General features: G+C 35.0%; 3 protein-coding genes across 3 annotated transcripts; 1 reads left to right on the plus strand and 2 right to left on the minus strand.

Annotated features, from left to right (window-relative positions):
• The first annotated feature begins 360 nt into the window (after window positions 1-360).
• LOC127084332 (pentatricopeptide repeat-containing protein At4g25270, chloroplastic) lies at window positions 361-3,181 on the plus strand. The gene is made up of 2 exons (XM_051024756.1): window positions 361-2,144; window positions 2,612-3,181. The coding sequence occupies exon 1, from the start codon at window positions 442-444 to the stop codon at window positions 2,107-2,109; it is 1,668 nt and encodes a 555-aa protein (XP_050880713.1). The 5' UTR covers window positions 361-441; the 3' UTR covers window positions 2,110-2,144; window positions 2,612-3,181.
• Window positions 3,182-4,673: 1,492 nt separating this feature from the next.
• LOC127084331 (uncharacterized protein At1g65710) lies at window positions 4,674-7,463 on the minus strand. Its single transcript, XM_051024755.1, has 2 exons — window positions 6,158-7,463; window positions 4,674-5,750 (listed from the first exon to the last, which is right to left on the minus strand). Exons 1-2 carry the CDS (start codon window positions 7,232-7,234, stop codon window positions 5,040-5,042), a joined length of 1,788 nt encoding a protein of 595 aa, XP_050880712.1. The 5' UTR covers window positions 7,235-7,463; the 3' UTR covers window positions 4,674-5,039.
• A 9,090-nt stretch (window positions 7,464-16,553) lies between these two features.
• Window positions 16,554-23,369, minus strand: LOC127084335 (protein TIC 40, chloroplastic). The gene is made up of 14 exons (NM_001426890.1): window positions 22,983-23,369; window positions 22,680-22,791; window positions 22,467-22,524; window positions 22,349-22,366; window positions 21,773-22,073; window positions 20,123-20,229; window positions 19,973-20,036; window positions 19,426-19,498; window positions 18,817-18,857; window positions 18,437-18,482; window positions 17,573-17,667; window positions 17,300-17,403; window positions 17,178-17,225; window positions 16,554-17,077 (listed from the first exon to the last, which is right to left on the minus strand). Exons 1-14 carry the CDS (start codon window positions 23,164-23,166, stop codon window positions 17,018-17,020), a joined length of 1,311 nt encoding a protein of 436 aa, NP_001413819.1. The 5' UTR covers window positions 23,167-23,369; the 3' UTR covers window positions 16,554-17,017.
• Between the last annotated feature and the right edge of the window lie 240 nt (window positions 23,370-23,609).

Genomic DNA, 23,609 nt, shown 5'->3' on the forward strand with positions numbered 1-23,609 from the left:
TTATCACAACTTTTTTTAGATATTGGTTTCTCAATATCGTCAATTTTTAAAAGTAAATATGTAATTTTTATTAAAAAAATGGATGATATTCTAACCAGGTAAATTAATTCTACACTAATAATAAACGACCATCATGTATTTTGTTAAGTCAAATTAATTTTTTTAAAATTATTTATATAATATAACAGCAAAATAATATATTTTTATTGGATGATAGTGTAAAAAAAATTTATGCCCTCAATATGGATCTCTATTAAACTCATTTTTATTATATTGAATATCAAAATTTTAATTTATAATAAAACTATAAAAAACATACTATTTTGAATAGAATTTTTAAAAAAATTGAAAATCATTTTTCTTAAAAAATCTGCAACAAACGGTCCACAACCATCCCACTTTATTCTCTGGTATCAGACGCCACTCACTTCCGTCGTGGCCATGGCGTCGTCGTGGTTATTCTCTACTCCGTTCGCCGTCGTCACCACCACTACCCTCCGCAACTATTCCACCTCTAACAATGGCCCTGCTGTAAGTAGTAGTCCTAAAGAGTACAGTTCAAATGATATATTGTCACTTCTCTACACTTCAGCTAAAAAGAACACCGATAACAAGAAACCTAAGAAACTAAGAAAATGGGAAACCCAAAAAGGAAAAAACACATTTTCTTACCCACAATCCAAGCCAACTCCACTTATAATTCACCAACAACCATATCCTCAAACCAAATTTCAAGCACTTGAACAAATCCTCAATGACCTTGAAGATTCTATAGAGAAAGGCATCAAAATTGACCCTGAAATTTATGCTTCTTTGTTAGAAACTTGCTACCGTTTTCAAGCTATTCATCATGGTATTCGACTTCACCGCCTTATCCCACCAACCCTTTTGCATAGAAACGTTGGTATTTCGTCTAAACTTGTTAGGTTGTATGCTTCATTTGGGTATATGGATGAGGCACATGACCTGTTTGATCAAATGACTGAACAAGATATGTATGCATTTCCATGGAATTCACTCATATCTGGATATGCCCGATTGGGTTTTTATGATGATGCTATTGCACTTTATTTCCAAATGGTGGAAGAGGGTGTTGAACCTGACTTGTTTACCTTTCCTCGGGTTCTTAAAGTTTGTGGTGGAATTGGGTTGGTTCAGGTTGGGGAAGAGGTGCATCGTCATGTAGTGCGTTCTGGGTTCGGCGATGATAGATTTGTACTTAATGCACTTGTTGACATGTATTCTAAATGTGGCGACATTGTGAAGGCGAGGAAGATCTTTGACAAGATATCTTTTAGAGACTCGGTTTCATGGAACTCAATGCTCGCAGCTTATGTTCATCATGGTCTTGAGGTTGAGGCAATCAACATTTTTCGCCAAATGCTTTTGGAAGGGGAAAAACCTGACTCTTTTTCTATATCCGCAATTCTTACTGGCGTGTCATCACTTGATGTTGGGGTCCAAATTCATGGATGGGTAATCCGACAAGGTGTTGACTGGAGCTTGTCCATCGCTAATTCATTGATTGTTGTGTACTCCAACCATGGAAGGTTGGATAAGGCACGTTCCATATTCAATCAAATGCCAGAAAGGGATATTGTTTCGTGGAACTCCATAATATCGGCTCATTGTAAACACCCGGAAGCCATTGCTTATTTTGAGAAAATGGAGGACGCCGGTGAAAATCCTGATAAAATAACATTTGTTTCATTGATATCAGCTTGCGCCCATTTAAGTTTGGTGAATGATGGAGAGAGATTGTTTGCTTTGATGTGTGAAAAGTATAAAATAAAACCAATTATGGAGCATTATGGTTGTATGGTTAACCTGTATGGTAGAGCAGGGCTAATCGAAAAGGCTTATAGTATCATAGTTGACGGGATGGGCTCTGAGGCTGCTGGTCCAACTCTGTGGGGAGCTTTATTATATGCATGTTTTTTGCATGGAAATGTAACTATAGGAGAGATTTCTGCAAACAAGCTTTTTGAATTAGAGCCAGACAATGAACATAATTTTGTACTTCTTATGAAGATCTATGAAAATACAGGAAGATTAGAGGATATGGAGAGAACTAGAAAGATGCTGGCTGAAAGAGGGTTGGATCACTAGACAGCTCTATATTTCCAAAAGCCTTGGCGCTACAGGTACTATTCATGTGTGTTTCTTTAATAACCACCATGCGCTTCGAATCTCATTTTGACTCGAGTATTTGATAATTTAATGATATAAAACTTAACTGAATGATTAGTATTCTTTTTTTCAATTAAAAAAAAACATGCATTTATTCAAATGTACAAATTATAGCTATTTTTCATTATATTTGCTTTTATGCTGTTTTGATGAGTCATCACACCTCTTCGCATTGTAGTTTTAAATTAGACTCGATTTTTTGGGTCCTGATATAGTTGCAAAAATATTTATATCAGCAGATGTTATTACATTCATATGTTATTTTTTTTCAAAATAAAACTAACTGTTTAAGGAAAGAGGAAAGGGTGTGTGGATGGAATATTGTGGTTTAAGAACCTTCTAGAAGCTTAGTTCAAAATTTTAGTATTCTGTTTCTGTTGCAGCATATGGTTATTGACGTTGTGTTTATGATGCACTGCAGTTGCAGATAGCTTGACCATGCTCAGTTCCTGTTTCTGTATCTTGGCGAGACCTTCTCACCTGTTCAGCTTTTTGGAGCCGCTGTTACTGTTGCAACAACATACATGGTTAACTTCAGAGTGAATTATGTGGTCAGTTTTCTACTGGCTATTTCAGCGTAACCCCAATGAAAAAATTGCTACGAACTCAAATTGGGAATGCTAGTGCTTTTGGACAAGGAGAGAAGTTTGATTCATATGTGATCTTAAGCACTTGCTATACGGCTTTACAATGTAAATACAATTTTGATTAGTTAGTTCAGGCTCCGAGCCTCTTCCTACACATAATATATAGCAGAAAATTGTAAGTTACCAGAGTTGAACACAAACCTTGTACAAGGAAATATTGTTTCCATACAAATCTTCTTCCTTGTATTAGATGACTTTACTGTACCAAAAAAAAAAGATGACTTTACTGTTACACTAGCTAGGACTGAATAAGATTGTATAGATAACGACTTGTTTTTGGAAAGTTTTGTATATGGTGAATTGTTGAGCCCACAAATGAAATATACATCTCGGGTTAGTGTTGAGTTTCTTATATATAATGAATTTGTTTATGAATATCAAAGACAATTTCTTTTATGATTATTAATTTATTTTTGGGTTTGGAGGAACAAATATGTGTAAATAGTATCCGCAAATAGGGTGCTACACGGCCATTGCTATATACATAATCTAATTTGCTACACTGTTCTTATAAGGTTAGTTTATGCACATCATACATGCTTGGATAGTTAGGGCCCTTAAGTTTCTAGTATATGGGTTTGAATGTTTGATCATTTTCCATATAGGATATGGTAGAGCAGTCAAAACTTAATTCTTGGAATTGTCTTCACTCAAAATTGCCTAATTTTATTATTCTATTGCAGTGATTTTCTAATCCCTTGGAGTGTTTGGGTTTTGTAAGGAATGGGTGACTATTGTCTATTTTTGTGCCTAGCATGGGGAGTTTTCTGTTATAGTTTGTTTGTTGGAGTGGCAGTTTTGTAATACATAGGGAGAAGAAAGAGCTTGTTACTAACCTGGTTTCTGCAGTGTGTTGCCAGGGTATCTGATTTGAAGGTTGCGGTTGTTTTAACTAATTGGAGCAGATATTCTCTAGACTTGCTGTGAGAGTAAATACTCGTGTACTCTCACTGGTCTAGTAGTATGGGTGTGAGGTGTTTTGGCGGCTATGTCATGGTGATTCTTTGGAGTTGGTTTTGTAATTTGGGCTATGTTGTCTTTGGGAACCTGCAATATTTTGCAGGGCAAAGTGGTTTGAAACTAAGAGGGGAGTAGCCAGGTTTTTGTTTGGATTGGTGCAATAGTGAAGTTTTATGGATCCTTTGCGGTGGCTAAACGGTCGAGCTCAATCTCAACCACTTATTTTAATCTAATCCATGCAATCAACAATATTAATTAATATATGGACGGCTAAGACCGGAGCAAGATGAGAAACATGAGCAGGAAAGGATTTGTTTCCGTACTTTCGGTGCTTTTTGTATGGGAGCCTTAAGTTAAGTTTGGTGGTAGCTGATATCTGTTGCATTGTGTTCTTTTGTCGAGCTAATCTTTGTTTGTTAGCTATTGCTTGTATTGTTGTACATTTTAGCACGGCATGTGCTAGAATAATTTTAATAGAAGTTTCCTTTGCCTCTGCATAAAAAAGGGTTTGATCTATACTTGATACATATGAAATATCACCTACTGGGAGAGGTCAAATTCTTAAAATGAATCTTTGTATTCTTGAAGGATTAGTCCCTGACTTTTGATCATGGATATGATAGGTGGCAAAAAATTCAATTAAAGAAGTTATGTTCATTTTCAAAGTACATGATAAATTAGGAGATGAATTTACCCCTTGCCCAAAACAATTTCTTCCTATTTCTTATTACCTTTATGGATTTCTGCCGTCAGAAATAAATAAGTAATCACCGCCGGTATAGGAAATACCGGTAGTCCGGTACCATATTGTTTAGCTGTCTTTGTATTCCGTCCCTCCTCCTCAGTGTCTGAGTTAATTACAAATGGAACTGAAAATAACTGATCCCTTTTATGCATTTTTATTTGAAGAAATAAAGAAACATAATGTTATTACAACTGAAATAGGAACAATATTCACATGGACCTTAATTAAATGAAAACTGGTTGCAGAGTGTGCAACTCCAAACAGAAGGAATATCAAACTCATGGGACTATTAATGACAAGATGAAGGTGAGTTCATTTATGTGGATGCAGCTGTGGGCAACTCCAAACAGAAGGAATATCAAACTCATGGGAATATTAATGACAAAAGAAGATGGTGAACTCATTTATGTGGATGCAGCTGCTGTGACAACTGGTTTCATGTGAAGATAATTACTGGCGCCAAGCCTGCCACGCCCGTCTCATTGTCCTGCTGGTAATCACACTCTCGTTTTGCTGTTCACTTTCTTCTTTGCTCCATCCACGTTCACTCGACCTGCTACAGAAGACACACTTAAGCTGCTGCTTCTTGAAGATTCTTGCTTCTCCATGTTTGGACTACCCATATTCATTGTCTCAAACTTATGTAAGCTCGGTTCAACCATTTCATCATAAACAATTAACTCAGACTCTACAATTGGATCCTTGGTATCTGCCACTCTCTTCCCATAACTATTGCTAGTACCCAATGGAACATTGTATCTATTCCTACTGGACTGATAACCTGATGGACTTCTCCTGTCCTCTACACCAGATAAACTTGAGCTGGTATCGGAGTTGAGATTAGCAACAGCTTCAAGGATAGAGCAAGCTCTAGCAACACAAGCTGGGAGAGAAACAGATGGTGGGGTTGGTGTGTTTTTCTGATGGAAGTTCTGGATATCTTCAAGCAGTAGTGAGGTGTAGGACTGTGGAGGAATCAAAAGATCTTCAGGGTTGAGGTCTAGCTCTAAGTCTCGTGAACGCCTTGAAGATCTGCTTCTTGTTAATATCTGGGGTTTTAGGTTTTCAACCACCGGCGGCACCACTGTCTTGACAACAACATTATCAGTCATCGAAGACATCACTTTAACATCTTCATCTTGTTTTATCTTTGTCTTGCACTTCGCATCGACACCCTTGTCCAATGCAATTCTGCTGGCATTTGGTTTCTGCACTAGACAAGGGAAAACATTAGAAACTCCATGACATCAATCACATACATAAATAAGACAAATTACAAAAACTCTTTCAAGCTAATAAATCATGAACCAAATGTTACCTAGTATGTGCTTGGATTTGCAATGGTAAAATTTGATTTTTGAATTAACTGATTTGTAAAGTTGATTATTGTTTGTATACTCATTAATGTAAAAAGTGTATTAGATAATAAACTTGAAAGCTAAAAATGATGTTATGAGGCAAGAACTCGAAACCCTGGCTTCAACTTAATTCAAAAGCAAAAACAACTCTACTTGATAACACCCAGATAGGTCAAAATCAGTTTTTTTGTGTGGTTGTGTTCAGAATAACTCTGGCCTCTCAAATAAGTGAATACAATCACACACAAAATGAATACCTGTTTAGCTTCTGTTTCAACTTCCATGTTGGATCTGTTTTGCATCCTGCTGTTGTTATAATTGGTTGCTGAATGTGGAATAGCGATGGAGTTAGATTCAAGCTCACTCAGTGGATTTCTTCTGTATGGTGATTCATCTTTTTTCCTCGAGGAATTGCGGCTAAGCGATAGTTGCTGCTGCTGAATTGTTGCACTCCCATTAGCTTTTGCAGGAGATTGAGAACGCGGTGAAGCCGCACCAACATTTCTCCTAACTGTAATCCTCTTTATACCAGTTGCAGCTGCCGCAGATTCTCCAAAATCATTATTATTACTTTTATCCATTACAAGAGATGTAACAGTAGCAGGGACAGACACCATTTTTGCAGGCTTAGAGCTAGTACTGGTGTTGTTTCTTGCGCTGTGTAATGTGGAGGTATCTGAAGATCTTCTTACAGGCGATATACTAAATCTCCTCTCTATGCTGCTTGAACATTGTTCCTGCTCTCTTTCTCTGCTCGGCGTTCTTCTTCTTCTTCTTCTTCTTGTTCTATTTCCATCCTGTGAAAGTGACCTTGGTGATTGAAACTGCAGTTTCTCTGCAGGCTCCCTCCAATCATTCTCATGCAAATCACTAATCTTTTGGTCCTTTTCAGAGAAAATTGTATCATTGTCATCGAAATCATTACTTCTGTTCGAACCCGAGAATCTCCTTCTTTGATCCTTAAAAGAAGAAGCTTTACCTGAAGAGTTTCTGCTGAGTCTCCCACAATGTACAAGAATCGCATCCACATCTTCTTTAGTACAGCTTGAAGTTCTCATACCTATTATCTCAGCTGCTTCATCATGGCTCTTCCTGTGTTTGATGATAAAAATCTCTTTTTTCACTTGCCCTTTATGTTCATGTACTGAATCATCCTTCTTCAGCTTCAGTTCTGGCTGTGTTTCCACTTTTGGGTTGGAAACTGTGATACCATTTTGAGAAGAATTCTTCTTCCACTCAAACACAACAGATGTTGTTGTGGTTGACTTGGTTTCAGCGAGAGAAGAATTGGTAGTAGTTGAAGAGCCTTTCTTCTTACTCAAACATGTCCCCATGAAATGGTGTGGTTTGGTTTGGTCTATTGAATAGAACTAGAGAAAGGAAGGGTCATAGTATTGAGGGAAAGAAAGAAGAAGAGATTTGAATTTCAACAAGGGGTGTCCTACAATGGTACCAAGAACATTGTTTTAGAAGAAAGATTGAAACTTTATGATTTGATGAGAGAGAAAGAAACAACATTCAAATTTTGAGAGACGGGGTAGGGCGGGCAAAGAAACAAGGATCTTTTGATAAGGGACATGTTGTTTGTCTCATCCAGCTGATAAATATATTAAAAATATAATTAAGAAATGAAATACATAATTTTATGTAAAAAAATATGTTTTTATTCTTTACAAACGGTCATTTTTCAACACAAAAGCGAATACAATTTTTTTTTACCTTTTGTTGGTTGATTTGATTCTTAAAACCTTGTTAGCAAAGCCTAAAAAAAATATCTATTGACCAATTTTTTATTAGTAATCTTTTTTATTAGTATATTATAAAATATATATAAAGAAAAAGACATGTAACTCAAATAATACATAGTATTATTTAAATTACCTCATTCGGCTCTAATAAGATTCATTTTTACATAAATAATAATATCTCAAAATGAATAACCATTTGAAATTTTATTGTAATACTTTTTTCGATTGTACCTTTTCACTAATGCTTCTAAAATCACTCACAAATTTTTTTTTTCTAATGAATCACTCACAATTTAATAATTTATGTTTTGTGTTTATGATAATACTCCAATATTTATAACTTAATAAAAAATTTATTATATTTTAATTATGTTAAATAGTAAAAACAAGTCACTCATTGTAAAGTGTAGTGTAATTAATATCATATTAAACGGTAAGAAGTTAACAACTAAATAGAAATAACTTGGAAAAAATCGAATTATGTTAGAAATCTAAAATTTGATCTTACTATGGACATAATTATCTTCAAAAACAATAATTGAACACAAACAACATAATACATCAATAATAACAACATAAAGGCAAACATTGAATATAATATTATGAATAGTTAATTAAATAATCGTATGAATATGTTATTTCTTTGTGTAGAACTAACTAAACTTTAGTCAGAGAAAAAAAGTTAGCACACTGCTAATTCTTTGTGTACCTAGTCTCATAGTCCTGATCTGAATACCCAAAAAAAGTGTTGAAATATCTATTCTATCATCAACGTATAGTAATAAAAAAACATTGAATATAATATTATGAATAGTTAATTAAATAATCATATGAATATGTTATCTAAAGTAGTGTCATATAACATGTCAATTGACTCGTATTGAATTTCCAGGTAGCGTTGAGCTTCATGTACAAGTAAGTCGGGGTAGCACTTCCACATGTGAACTCGTCAATCATATCAATGCCACTCAAAATTGTAACTATACCACATATGTATAAGTGACAATCTGGTATGATGAGATTGTGTAGCTACCAAGAAAAACATATGCAATCTGATAGAAAATTGATTGCGTGAGACTCTACCATATTGTCCCTGTTCATGTCACCAACTGTTGTTGCATCCAAGTATTTTTAGAACTCAGGAAGATAAATTGTACATGAAAAGATGGTCTAGAAGGAAACTTTGTAGAGGAAGATGTAGCAAACAAAACATGTTAGTCGTTGTCATTGTCATCTATTAGAACAGTAATACGAATACAAATCAGAGTATAGAGAAATACACAAAAGCTTTGTTCACACAGTTCTGTCAAATTACCTACGTCTACGACTATATAGTAGCTATAATTCCCTTTATTTATATTTGTGAATTGCATTGCATTACAGTGTTACAACCCATATATAAAATACTAAGTTTTAGTTTATCTAAAACCCTAATCCCTAGTTTCCCTCAATAAACCACTATCTATATCCATAATTATCTCAACAACATGAGTTATACTCTCAACAACCTATAGTCATCTCAATAACCCATAATAATCTCAACAATGAGTTATACTCTCAATAACTCATAGTTATTTCAACAATCCATAATCATCTCACTAATATGAGTCATATTCAACAATCTTTACCTTGGCGAATATCAAACTCCTATGAAGACTTTCTGCATAATGATACATCCTGGAAACTGGGGAGGTGCACCTTATGCTTAACAGTGAGAAACATGTAACAAGTTTAAACAGTTTTTGAACTTGTCACTGATGACTGGCTTGGTCAACATATCAGTTGTATTCTCAGAAGTGTGAATATTCTGAAGTAATATATGTTTGGATGCCAACAACTCTCTAATCTTGTGGAACCTTACATCAATATGTTTGGTTCTAGAATGATACACTTGATTATCTTCCAAATAGATAACACTCTGACTATCACAATACAACTGAACTCCACCTTGATTAACACTACTAACCCTATAAGCCACGATGCTTCCTTGGCAGCTTCAACTATTGTCGTGTATTTTGCCTCAGTTGTAGACATAGCTACTATGGATTGAAATGATGACTTTCATCATATACATCCCCTGCAAGAGTAAAGACATGCCTTGTTGTAGACCTTATATCATCTAGATCACTTGCATAGTCAGAATCCACATATCCCACAACTAATGAAATACCCTGATCCATGCTAAACATGATACCACGATCCTATGTACCCTTCAAGTACCTTTGGATCCACTTGACTGCTTTCCTGGATTGGACGTGAACTTGCACACTTGACTAACTGCTTGTGCAAAATTCGGTCTAGTGCAAACCATATCATACACCAAACAACCAACTACACTAGCATAAAGAATCTTAGACATACCTTTAATCTCTGAGCCCGTCTTTGGATATTGTTCCAAAGAGAGCTTAAAATGATTCGCCAATGGAGTACTCACATGCTTTGCCTTGATCATGTCAAATATGCTCAAAACACCTTCAACATAGATTTTCTGAGACAACCATAATTTATTAGCTCCCCTGTCCCTGTGAATTTTCATCCCAAGAATCTTCTTTACAACATCCAAATCCTTCATATCAAACTCCTTACCCAACTTGGTCTTCAACTCATTTACATCATGCATATGGTTGGCAACAATTAATATATCATCCATATAAAGTAATAGGAAAATAAAATAGCCATCATCAAGGATTCTCACATAAACACAACAATCATAATCAAACTTTCTATAGTCAATCTGGAGCATGTATGAATCAAAGCGCTTGTACCACTACCTTGGAGATTGCTTCAATTCATGCAAAGACCTATTTAATTTGCAAACAAGTTTTCCATGTCCAGTCTCACTGAACTCCTATGTCTGCTCCATGTAGATTTGCTCCTATATATTATCATGGAGGAAAGTTATTTTCACATCCATATGCTCTAAATGCATATTCTTGTTGGCTACCAGGGCCAATGCTGCTATGATAGAAGTGTGTCTAACGACCAGACTGAAAATCTCATCACAATCAATCCCCTTTTGTTATGAATACCCCTTTGCAACTAGGAGAGCATTGAACTTTCCCCCTTCTTTTTTGTTACTGTTGGCTTTTTCTTGTATACCCACTTGCAACCAATATCTATTTCCTTGTGGCAGTTGAACAAGATCCCATGTCTCATTCTTTTTCAAGGACTTTGTCTCATCCACCATATCGCTCATCCACTTATCTTTCTTCTGGATAGTCGTAGCCTCTCGAAAGGTAGAAGGGGCCTCTTGAACTAGTAAGAAGGGCATATGTTGCCAAGTTTTTAAAACCCATATCTCACTAGAGGTGTAATACGATGGGGCTTCCTATCACGCACAAGTGTATAGTCTTGTACTCCCCTTGAATCTGAGTTTGGTTCATGTTGGGCTACAATCTACCTTGGGACTAACTGGTGGCTCATCGATGTCCATCAAATTTAAATGGAAATGAACACACTTTGGGGAAAATTTTACCCTATACCCCTACAATTGTACCCATACCCCTACATTAAATTTTTTTTGACCAAAATACCCTCATATAAATAGGGTATATTTTCCCTTTCAAAATTTTTTTACCATTTTCGTTGAAGACTTCCGGAGAAGACAAATATTTGGCGTTTTTGCACTGTATACCGGAACACTTAAGAGTAAGTCTTCCGGTTTGGATATTTGTATACCGGAACACTTCTCTAAAGAGTTCCGGTTTGTTGTCTTTAATGGACACTGAACCGGAAGTCTTTTAGAAAGTCTTCCGGTTTGTATACTTGTATACCAGAACACTTTCTTCAAGACTTCCGGTTTGGTTGATGTATACCGGAACTCTTTAAGAAAGTGTTCCGGAAGGCTTTTTGTTTTTTTTGCTAACCGGAACTCTTCTTGGAAGTGTTCCGGTACGTTTTTTTTTTTTTTAATTTTAATTATTTTTTTTAACATTATTTTTGCAGTGGTTCGAAGAAGAGGTGCAGATGGCCGGATTCCAGTCCGCACGTTAGACCGGGGTGCATCTTCATCTGCAGCTGCAGCTGAGCCGACTGGATATCCAGGAGGACCGTACGATACGTCTCTTTTGGTGAAGTACGAGCATCATGTTGCTCGACATATATGGTTCGGTGAGGTAAGTAAACGGGCTATATTTGAAAATGAATAATAGTTGAATATTTTATAATTTGTTTTCTAATATGTGTTTTAATTGTTTTTAGGAAAGAGGACCAAAGAAAGAGTTGAAGGTTGCCGGACATGGACTGAAGTTGACTTCTAGGGTTCCATTGGCTCTTCCACCACAAATGGAGAGTTGGGTATCTAGATCCGGTTTAGCTTCACTGCAGAGAACGAGTCTGAACAAGATAGACACAAATCTTGTCTCTGCATTTGTGGAAAGATGGCATCTAGAGACATCTTCATTTCACATGCCGTTTGGTGAAATGAGCATTACTTTAGATGATGTCGCATGTCTACTTCACTTGCCCATTAGGGGTATCTTTTGGAGTCCTCAGGATGTGACTGAAGAGCTAGCTGTTGAACTTGCTGTTGATTACCTAGGAGTGTCACAGGGTCAGGCACAGTCACATGTTCGGAGCTGCAGGGGGTCGTATTACAAGTTGGAGTGGTTATATGATATATTCGTACATCATAAGGCTGCTTCCAGCTGGGCATATGCGACTAGAGCATATCTATTGATGTTGGTGGGTTCCACCATATTTACTGATAAGACCTTTACACTTGTAGAGGCACGATACCTCCTCCTGTTTAGGGACTTGGATGGATGTTCAGGATATAGTTGGGGAGCAGTTGCACTAGTTACCCTCTACCGATATCTTGGAGATGCGTCCATGTACAGTTGCAAACAGCTAGGTGGATATCCTACTCTCCTACAGGTATATAATTTAATTTTGTTAATTAAGTGTTGGATTCATTTTATAAAATATTGTAACTTAATTTGTTTTATTTATTATGTTTTTATTTTGTAACAGTGTTGGATTCACGAGTATTTTCCAACTGTTGGAAAAAGAGGGGAGAATTGGAATCCTGCTGGAAACTGTGGTCTTCCCCGAGCGATGAGATGGTCGTATAGACAGGGAGTCCTAAAGGTCGATGATTTACGACCTATTTTGGACGAGCTGACACCTACCGACGTCATCTGGCGACCATTTGAGGATCATAGAGCATGGCGTGTATTTGATGAGATATGTCTTTACAGGGGCTGTTTGAAGTGGGGTGAAACAGTTGTTCCATACTTGCCTGATAGATGTTTACGTCAGTTCGGGTATAGGCAGTATGTTCCATCCCCACCTCTGGATTGTATGATGGGGACGGATATTGATGTTGATTGGATCAGTTACCATCAGAGTGTTGTCGATGTGATCGGTTCATCTTCCGTGGCCACCACTCCATCTGAGGTAGAAGACGGTTATCTGGAGTGGTATTATCGTGTTTCCCATCCACGGTTGGTCCCTCCTCATCGTGACGCTCCTAGAGAGGTACCCCTTCCTGTATATGACGCCGGGTCATCTGATCCTGATTGGGCTCGTGTATCTACATTGATTCGTCGCTATCTGAGACAGGTTAATGCTGAAGAGGAAGATCCACAGTTTTCTGATTTATTTGAAGCTTTGCATATTTCTCGTTCACATTGATTATATGTATTAAGCTTTGAATATAATAGACATAATAATATAGATTTCATGTTTTGATTACATATTTATGTTTTGATTACATAATCATGCTAATACAGGTGTAAGTAATTGTCAATGTTGCATACGTCCTGCAAATCCTAGCATCCAAGTAGTTGCTATATGAGAACGAAATTTCTTCCAATCTAATGTGACCGAAATTTCATCCTGTTTTCTACTCCAATACACATATCCTGCATCCTCAATAAGCTTAAACAAATGTTGTATCTCACTCCTTGGACCTCTTATCTCTTTTTCTATCACACTCTTATGCTTGTATACTTGCGTAATCCGAGTGACATTCTCAGAAAACTTGTCTTGCAAGGAAAGCAAAATGTTTCTAGGTGTTACATGTCTCTTTGCCAAATCAGCGACATGTTGCTTCTCATCTGTGGTCAACCTACCAATAAACGAATGACCTTCTAATCTATCAGGTAAACCATGATTATGTAACCCACATTTTACATCAATCTTCCAACCAGATCCATCTTTCGCCGGAGTCGACCTGATTTTAAATGGACATCCACATTTCTTGGACGCACTTTGGGTACCACTATCACTAATCTTGTGTTTCCCACCTTTATCACAACCAAATATTATTTTGTTACTTCTCCCTCTCTTCCCCGTTTCAGTATCTGAACGACTGATAATAACAGTTACTTTATTGTCGATTCCAACCTTTTTAATCCATCTGATAACCTCTTCTCGTGTACCAAATCTTTCCGTCGTCATAAACGCATCAGTAGTATCTACACATATTTTGGGAAGATTTTCCATTTCTGTAAAAAAAAAAATTAAAAATTAAAAAAAAAGACGTACCGGAAGACTTTAGGAAAGACTTCCGGAACACACATAATGCATACCGGAACTCTTTGGAGAAGAGTTCCGGTATGCAAATTTTTTTGAATTTTTTTTATATGAACCGGAACTCTTTCCTTAAGTGTTCCGGTTTGCTTTTTTTGTGTTCCGGAAGTCTTTCCTAAAGTCTTCCGGTTTGGAAAAATACATACCGGAAGTCTTTTTGCAGGAGTTCCGGTGCGAGGGGTGTGAAAGTGTAATTTTTGCAATTTTCAACCGAATGGTAAAAATGAAATGGTAAATTGGTTAAAACCAATTAAGGATAAAATGGGAATTTTTAAATTTTTGTAGGGGTATGGGGTTAATTGTAGGGGTACAAGGTAAAATTTTCCACTTTGGGTCTTAGAATTCGAGAATATTATTTTTGAAAATTTGAGGGACTTGCGAGGTGTGTGGATGGGAAGATGTGTTAATTTTAAGTGATTAGGTCAAATATATCCATGTTAAAATTAGGTTACAAAAATCCAGATGAATATAAAAAATTATTTAATGCACCCTATCATTACTACACCCTCGTGAAAAACTAAAAATACTCTTTAAATTCGGATATACATTTTCGAACGCACTTTAAATGCACTAAATTCATATGTAAATAAGTATGATCCTTATTTTGGTAAAAAAAATACTCAGAAAATATATTTTCGAATTCTTAAAATATATTCCGTTGTGTTTTTATTGGACGATGTGTGTGTTTTTGTGTATTGAAAGGAAATGTATGTTTGTGTGTAATGAAATGTTTTGTGTAATGAAAGAAAATGTATGTTGGTTTTGCCTTGCAAAAATAAAGTGAAGAATCAAAACCAATATATATATATATATATATATATATATATATATATATATATATATATATATATATATATATATATATATATATATATAACATTGGTTTTACATGTTTTTGGAAATATATTTTTACAAATTCGAAAATGCATCTCCGAATTAAATTTTGAAGAAAAAAAATAATGAATCTCATTTAAAACATATATTAATGTGAAAATTGTGTGTTCGGAAATGCATTTTTAAATTTTAAAATATATTTTCAAAAATTAGAATTATTTTCTACCACTTAAAGTGGAATTAATAATTACCAAATATATAAGTTTTCAAAAATATTGATCCACGTAATAAAGACAAACACAAAATTCAACTGTTTTTCTTCTTTGCCTCCAAATTTCACCACCCTGTATCTTTTGTCTTCATTAAATTGACTTCAAAATCTATTAAACTACTCTTTTTATTTTTTATAAAATTTTAAAAGTATTTTTTTCTCATTTTCACCACAACAAGACAACTTCCAAGTTCAACAAATTCTTCAATATCTCATCCCTAATCGATAATAATCAAACTCTAAAAACCAAATAAGTCATGATAATGAAGTAATTAGGATGCCATGATAATGAAGTAATTAGGATTCTTAAATATATGGCTAATGAATTTGAAGTTGCGTAATTTGACCTAGATTTAATAGATGAGTATGTGATTGAGAGACATGAGTTGATGCTTTCGATTATGCTATGGGTCATAATTACTAAAACTCACGACGAAAGGCTCAATAGAAAGCATCGTGGAAAGGCATGCAGAACATATGAGACTTCATAGACACATGATTATGACATTTTTGACATTATGACCTCTAACACATTTTTGATGGTGGATTGAATACTTTCTTACATAAGACATTGGATTTTATAGAGACGATTCTGATTCAAACTGTTTATCTTATGTATTGATTTACACAGTTGTATCGAATAAATTTCAAACTGAAATTGATGGTGAAGAATCGAGAATGAGTATACTATAATATGTTTGAATGATTTGATGATAAATTAGTTGTGAAGATGTATGAATCGGTGAAGAAAAGGGAAAGGCTCGAGAGGCTTTGTGCCCGTTTGTTTTAACTTTTTTTTTAAATAATTTTTATAAAGTTACATAATTTGGGGTAAAAGCAATCTAAAAAAATACAATTTTCAAATAAAATTTTGATTTGAATAATTCTTAAAATTTTATTTTAGATATTTCATTATTTTATTAAACTTTTTTTAGATATTAAAATTTCAAAATATCACTTAACTTAAAAATCATTTCAAATTTCTTTTTATAAAAATCACTTTTGAAATAAATTTTTTTTAAAGATTCACAATTAAAAGAGATAGTTTAATCACATCATTTAACCATTTTGTCTTCTAACTTTGTTTTACTTATGTGCACATTCACAAACATTTTTTATTTAGGGTTGTCTCCAAGTAAGTATTTATTTACCCTTACAATTGTCCTTGGTCACTTGTAGGAGTAGCTTTTACCATCTAAACACAATGCACGAAATGCAATGCGCATTCAAACTTAATCAACCAAAATACTGCGATCATCATTGTCCAATGAATAACCCTTGATTATTTTTTATCACTTGTAGCATAGTAGTTCAAACTCATGCAGCATAAGCTTGTGAAAGATTATGTTTATGTGAAACGATTACATTCATTTATTCAGGTACCTTCAAACTGAAGTTCAAATTAGCCAAGTCCCACAAGTAGAGAAGAAAAGTAGAGAAGAAAATCATACTACAAATGCAATGACTCAAAAATAAAAATTTAAAATACCAAATATACAATCTCAACTATTTTAGCAACACAAAAATTCAACTATGGCAACAATTTAGACCAAGCCACAGTCATTATTATCTGTATGTCACATTGGAGCTGTAGCCATCATGAGCCTGCAGTATACAATCATGAGCACAGGTTCCTTATGGTGACACACAGCTAGCCAATATAATCGCTCATCAAGAAAGGCGTGAATAACTTCGCTAATATATTATCTTGACCGACAAACACATTGAAATCAAGGGGGGCCTGAAACCCCAGGGAAGAGTTCAGATATTTTATTGAAGACATCCATGACCTGAAATGTAAAGAGAAAAACGGAAATGTCAGATTCAATGTACGAGAGGCTAAACATGCTTCCATGAAGAGAAATTGAAGTCAAATGAGTATCATCATACCTCCTTATCATTTTGATATTTAACAATGCTCATTGGATTCTGTGAACACTGCAACCAAAACAAGAAGCATTCAGAGATTTGATATGAAATGTTAATGAAGTGGTACTTAAATTACAACTTACATCCATGATAGCTGCTTGAACTCTGGGATTTTGAAATGCCATCGCAACATCAGGATTGGCCATAATCTTTGAAATGACTTCTTGTGGAGAAAGCCCAATTTGATCTGATGAAAATGATAATATAAAATGTTAGAAAATAGGAAAGGAGAATGTAGAAAGATTCACACTTAAAGAATTACCAAATTGATCCACCTCTCAAAAAAGACAATAATAATAATAATAATAATAATAATAATAAAAAATTATTATTATTATTATTAATAAAAAACTTACCAAATTGTTGTTTAACATCAGGACTATTAAGGTCAAAATTCTTTAAGGTGTCCATCATTCGACTGTCCCATTCAGTGCCTCCACCCATGTTGTTTCTGAAACCAAATAATATATATAGGAGAAAGAAAAAGGGTGTATGAATCTCTAGTAGCCAGAGAATACTGTTTACCAATATATCACTGGAAAATGCATTGACTTATGTAACTGCAGCACATAGAATGACACTTTAAGGAGGAATAACAAAATAAGATTTACATTTTTCTGCAACTTTAGGTCTAAAAGCAATGCAGTGACAAGGAATCCAGACATAAGTAAACTCAAACGCGGGCCTTTTGCAAACTCAAACAAAAGGTGGGCCTTTTTTAAGGTAGAGAGGTTCCTCGTCTCCTCAGGTAAGTAAACTCAAAAGGGTTCCTTTTTGAAGGTCGAAGGGTTTGTTTTGAGCCCTTATCATAAGGCATAAGCAAACTCAAACACTTGAGCCCTTATCATAAGGCATATGCAAATGTGGGCCTTTATCATAAGGTCTTTTGACCTGAGGAGATGAGCAAACGTGGGCCTGTTGCAAACGTGAGCCACTTTTATTTACCAAACCAAAGTACCACCTTTTCACTTCATTTTGTGCTTTCAAAGGTTTGCATATGAAACAGTGAAAGTTCTATTGTTTTCATTGCTTCCTATACGAATCTTTGAAAATAGAAAACAGAGGTAAGACAAGACAACATTTTTGTAATTAAGAGTGAATACAGAAAATGTTTCTTAAAAGTAAACAAACCCTTATTTTACAAATAACACCTGGATCCATGGAGCATGAAAATATCGGCGGACAAAAAAGGCTCGGAAGATGCAATATAAAGAACTTACAGCATTGCTTCAAGTTGTTGACGGTACTCAGGATTCTGCATCATCCCTGTCAAAAGCAGCAACAGTACATCAACTATTAGCAGTTGAAAGTGAGAAACATGACTTTTGAGTTTTGATCAACAGACTTAATTTAAACAACATAAATAGTGCTTCCATTATCATATATGGTACTAGTAATGAATGAAAAGACACCCATATATGTGTGTCGTATATAGAAAGTATTGTATATGTGAGTATGCTCAAATGTTGTTGTGCATTAGTAATTTCAATGAAGGCACTAACTAAACTAAGAAAATTATGGTGTGCACATTAGAATCAATCTTAAAACATTGATTGACATTGCATAGAACCAGAAGTAAGAAAACTGTTGAGAGAATTACATTTGAAGGTAGAAGGGTTCCTCATTTCCTCAGGTAAATAGCTGCAACAGTGCCCAAAAATTATGAGTCTTCTTTTGGATAAAAAGGAAAACAAATTGAATAATATAAACATTAAACAAGCATGCAAATCTATAAATTTTCATCCAGGGGCCGTGACGCAAAACACATTGGAAATCTGTTCATTCATTACGAGAAAATAGGAATAGGGGGGACTACCAACAAGCTCCACTCAATGGTAAGCAATTCAAAGAGCAGCAGCAAACCTAAAACACTGTCTTTTGGAGATAAATGAAGTTAACTGGAAAGGGAAGTATTTAAACAGAAGCATCGCTTTTTGCAGAAAACTCATGAGGCAAAAACATCCAATAGAATGTGGGAAAGAAACAATAAAAGGCTCGGGTAGATCAATGTAGAGTATCGTAGGTACTGTTGGTACTTGGTACTACTGTTAAGCATTTCTAAGATTAAACAGAACAACACACTTAAACAATTTCTGTAACCTTTTCTGTTATATTCAAAAACTAGGATTTACTTGAAGTTTAAAACTTATCCGTGTTCACTAGAAATGGAAAATAATCATTATTAAAAGATAAAAGGAGCTAATATTACGGATAAACCATCTGCTGCACTGTTGGGTCCTCCATCATTTTCTCTAAAGCATCCACCGATAAGGCTGATTTTCCTATCCAAAAATAAACAAGGTCACATTGAGAACATTTAGTACATCATACAGGCACAGCAGCTCATTTATGACAATTTTGAAAGAACAAATATTACAAACACAAAGTGTTACATATTAACAAAAAAAAGGTATAAATCAATTGCAGCCTATAATGTCAATCTGAGAAGAAAACGTGTCTACTAGTAATTAAAAGTTATCTATTTAACAGGCCCAGTCTACATCGCGCCATTACATTTCTTGAAATTAAGCTTGAATAATAGATGTATTATATGTCACACTACACATGGTTTTCAGCAATAAAGCAGATATGTACATATTTTCAATTTCATCTATTTAACAAGCCCAGTCTACATCACGCCATTACATTTCTTGAAATTAAGCTTGAATAGATGTATGATATATCACACTACACATGGTTTTCAGCAATAAAGCAGATATGTACATATTTTCAATTTCAACAGACTCCTTACTTACGTTCAGATGGAGAACCGGGTGAATCGCCAAAACCTTGTTTAAAGGGAGTTCCATTTTGAGAAGCCTTCAATAATGTCCATTGTTATAACATGTTAAGGGCAAAACAAATCACAAACATGTTTAGAAAAAACTAGAATCTTAAAAACTCACTTCAGCTGGAGCCCGGGCTTCCTTGAATGAACTTGATTCATCAACATCTTTAAATCTTTCAAAAGCATTCTTCTGCACAGTTTCTTCTGGAGACACGTCTACAAAAGCTGCAATAAATAAATATTTATCAGGAAAATCTAATTTCGAGCAAATTTATATGGGCGCACTTCACAGTTTGTCATAATTCATAACAGTATGTGGCCATTACAAATGGCTAAAAAAACTGGACCAGTTAACTAACATGATAGCATGCAAGCAAGGTTGAGAAAATAATAGGTTTGCACACACTCATGAATAGTCCCAAATGATACAGACATAAAATGGAAGACAAATTCACATGACGACTAGTTAGCGACGCATTCAACGAAAACTAAAACAGCTGATGCCTGTTTCAGGAGCACTCTCTAGTCTGCTAGAGGATACTTTCAAGCAAGCAAAGCTTAAAAATAATGCAATGGCATACACTTACATAAGCTATTATAAGTTTATAGAAAAAAAGAAAGCGGCGAGATAGTATTCATGGAAAGACTTATTCATGGAAAGACTTATTCATGGAAAGACTAGTAATGCGTCCAATGATAGGTTGAACCAATCGACAAAAGTCATTTGGACGTCAAGATAAACAAATTACACGACTTTCACCTGAAGCTCGGCATAACAACCAACCGCATTTAAACTTGTCTAACACAAAAAGAAATAACAACGGTACTAAATTAAATAACCAAGCATAAAAGTAAAACTGAAGAGTGAGTGGGCACAGCTTTGACCTAAATTCTTAAAGCCACATATACATCTCATCTCTGAAGCACGGGTACTCCATTTTAGATAAAGTACAGGTACCAGGTACTTACCGAGTACCGGTACGCGTACGGTACGCACCGAAGCCGTACCAATTTTTTTTGTTTTTTTTTAAGTTGGTACACCAACCGGTACACATTTGGTACCACGTACCCAAATTTTTTTAATTTTTTTCGGATGATATAATTTGGACTTTTTTTCCTAAGTAAAAATTAGGTTAGTTATTCTATTTAGAAATAAAAAAGTTATTTCACAACCAAATTCTTCATCTCCTGTGGAGAGAAATTTGAGTACAATTAAACTTATTCACTCATTGAAAAGGAATAGGCTCAATTCAAAGAGGACCGAGGATTTAGTTTTTGTTCGTACAAATATATGTCTCCTCATGTTAAGGTTTATAATGTTGGAGCAACAAAAATGTGGGATATTGGTGGAGATGAGTTGTTAGTCTTTCTCTTGATAAACCTAAACTAGAAGCCGTTCTTTTTAATGATATCATGATTTATGAATACTTTTTAAGTGTAATTTATTAATGTTATTGCGCAAATATTAACTTTTTTAAGCAAATTGTTTTGTAATTTTAATGTTTTGTTGTTATTTAAACAATATAACACCTTTGTTATTTTTATAATTGTATTTGAAAAAATTATACTAACGTACCCGTACCTTAGTTTTTCTAAAAATGCCGTACTCCGTACCAGTACCCGTATCGGGTACTGGGTACGTACCCGTACCTATGCAACGCTGCATCTCATAGTGGACACAAAATCACACAACTTATAAATTGCAAATGTAGTACATGTCATCCAACAAGAAGAAGAATGGGAGTCATGAGCAGAGACTGTATGTTACCAGATTTTTTTGGTTCATTCTTTACTTCCACTTCCTCTTTAACATTAATGTCTGGGGCCGGGGCTGCTGCTTCTACTTTGGTTGCAGGTATGTCTACTGTGACTGTAGATTGAGAGGCACTTCGTGTAGAAGTTGCTTGAGACTGATTACCTGCAAAGCCGGCAGGTGTAGCAGGCCCTGAAGCTGAAGGCATCGGAAAGGGGAAGGGAGGTCCAGAGGAAAAGGCACCACTGTCAAATGGATTATTTTGTGTATTCATCTGGCCCATCATGGACTTGAAAGCTTGTTGCATTGCATATTTCTGAAAGAAGATTAAAACACAAATGTTGAAATTGTATAAAAATGGTACCGAAGAGTTACAGGATTAGTTATTGCAGTTCTACAAAGAAACCACAAAAGATAAGGTTTGAAAGAACTTTGTTGCAACTTCGTGCAAAATTTGAAGGTGTGAAAGACTTGCTCCTTTCACTTGGCCCATAAATCATTTGTTTGACTTAATATGCTCCCAATATCTTACAGTAGAACTCAAATGACAGACCAGTTTAAACCCATGCCTTGCAGTAAAGCGAAACTCACCTTTACTCTTGAAGCTACCTGCCAAAAAGAAATGACCCTTAATATATTGAACATAAATAAAAAAGATGAAAAATTAACATCAGTATATGTAAAAGTGAGTTTTGACTATGGTTCTCACCACTGAAAATAGTGCAGAAAACCCAACACCAATGCCAATCCAAAAGAGTGGTGACCCTCTAGAAATATTGTGAACAAATAAATCCAAATTAGAATATATATATATATAAGCAAAATTAATAAACAAAATCAAATAAATATCTATTTAAAATCATACGACATGGTATAAAACATCAAGAAATTCAAAATGTGAAAGTAAGAATAGTGTGATTACACAGTCGAAGGTGGAGGTGGTGATAACTGAGGGCTAACTCCAACTGATGTTGTTTCTTGACCATTTGAAGAAGAAATGCTAGCAAAACTATGCGCATTCACCTTCCCCTGCACTGAATTCCCAGCATGAATTACTTATGCATGCCTCTTCAGAGATGAGTGTAAAACATTGAAATACATTCAATTTGTATAGAAATCTTCATTATAACTATGTCAATTCAACTTCAATTTCAATATAATTTCATAACATAATGACCCTATTTCTGCTAAGCAAAAATCATATTCATAACATTGAAAAAAATACCAGATTTTAGATTTTGGTGAGATTTAGAAGCAGCCCTGGTGACATGAGAGGATGAAGAGTTAGCAGAAACGCGAAACGTCCCAAAAGTGAAAGACTTTCTTCTTGAGAAAACGTTTTTTGAGGAGGAATGTCCCAAAAGCAGGGGTTTAGGGGAAGAAACAAGGGCTAAGTTAAGATTCTCCATTTCGAAGATATGGAAACCGAAAATCGACGAAACAGAGAAATTAGTGGTGGTTGTGAGATGAAGAGGCGAAAAGGGTTTGAAAATTTTGGGGAAATTGAAGAGAGTTGAGAGTGGTTTGTGGCGGAGTGAGAGTGGTGGAGAGTTTGGGTTTTGGGTCGTTGTTTGCGGTAGGGATAAGTGAAAAACCGCAATTTATTAGTATTTGGAACTAGAGAAAATAACTATAACTATATGAAATAAAATACAGGTAAAAAGTTTTTAAATATGGAAAATAAAAAACAAAAACAGTGAATTTTTTTAAATATATGACATGGGCATTGATTTATTTGACCCATCCGAGGGTGAAACCCGATTTTTCATATTGCATATTTTAGTAATACATCTCTGAACATAATTAAAATATACACATCATTTTATAAGTGATTGATCTATTTTATATTTAT

This window comes from Lathyrus oleraceus, chromosome 5, assembly GCF_024323335.1.
Source record: "Lathyrus oleraceus cultivar Zhongwan6 chromosome 5, CAAS_Psat_ZW6_1.0, whole genome shotgun sequence".
Lineage (NCBI taxonomy): Eukaryota > Viridiplantae > Streptophyta > Magnoliopsida > Fabales > Fabaceae > Lathyrus > Lathyrus oleraceus.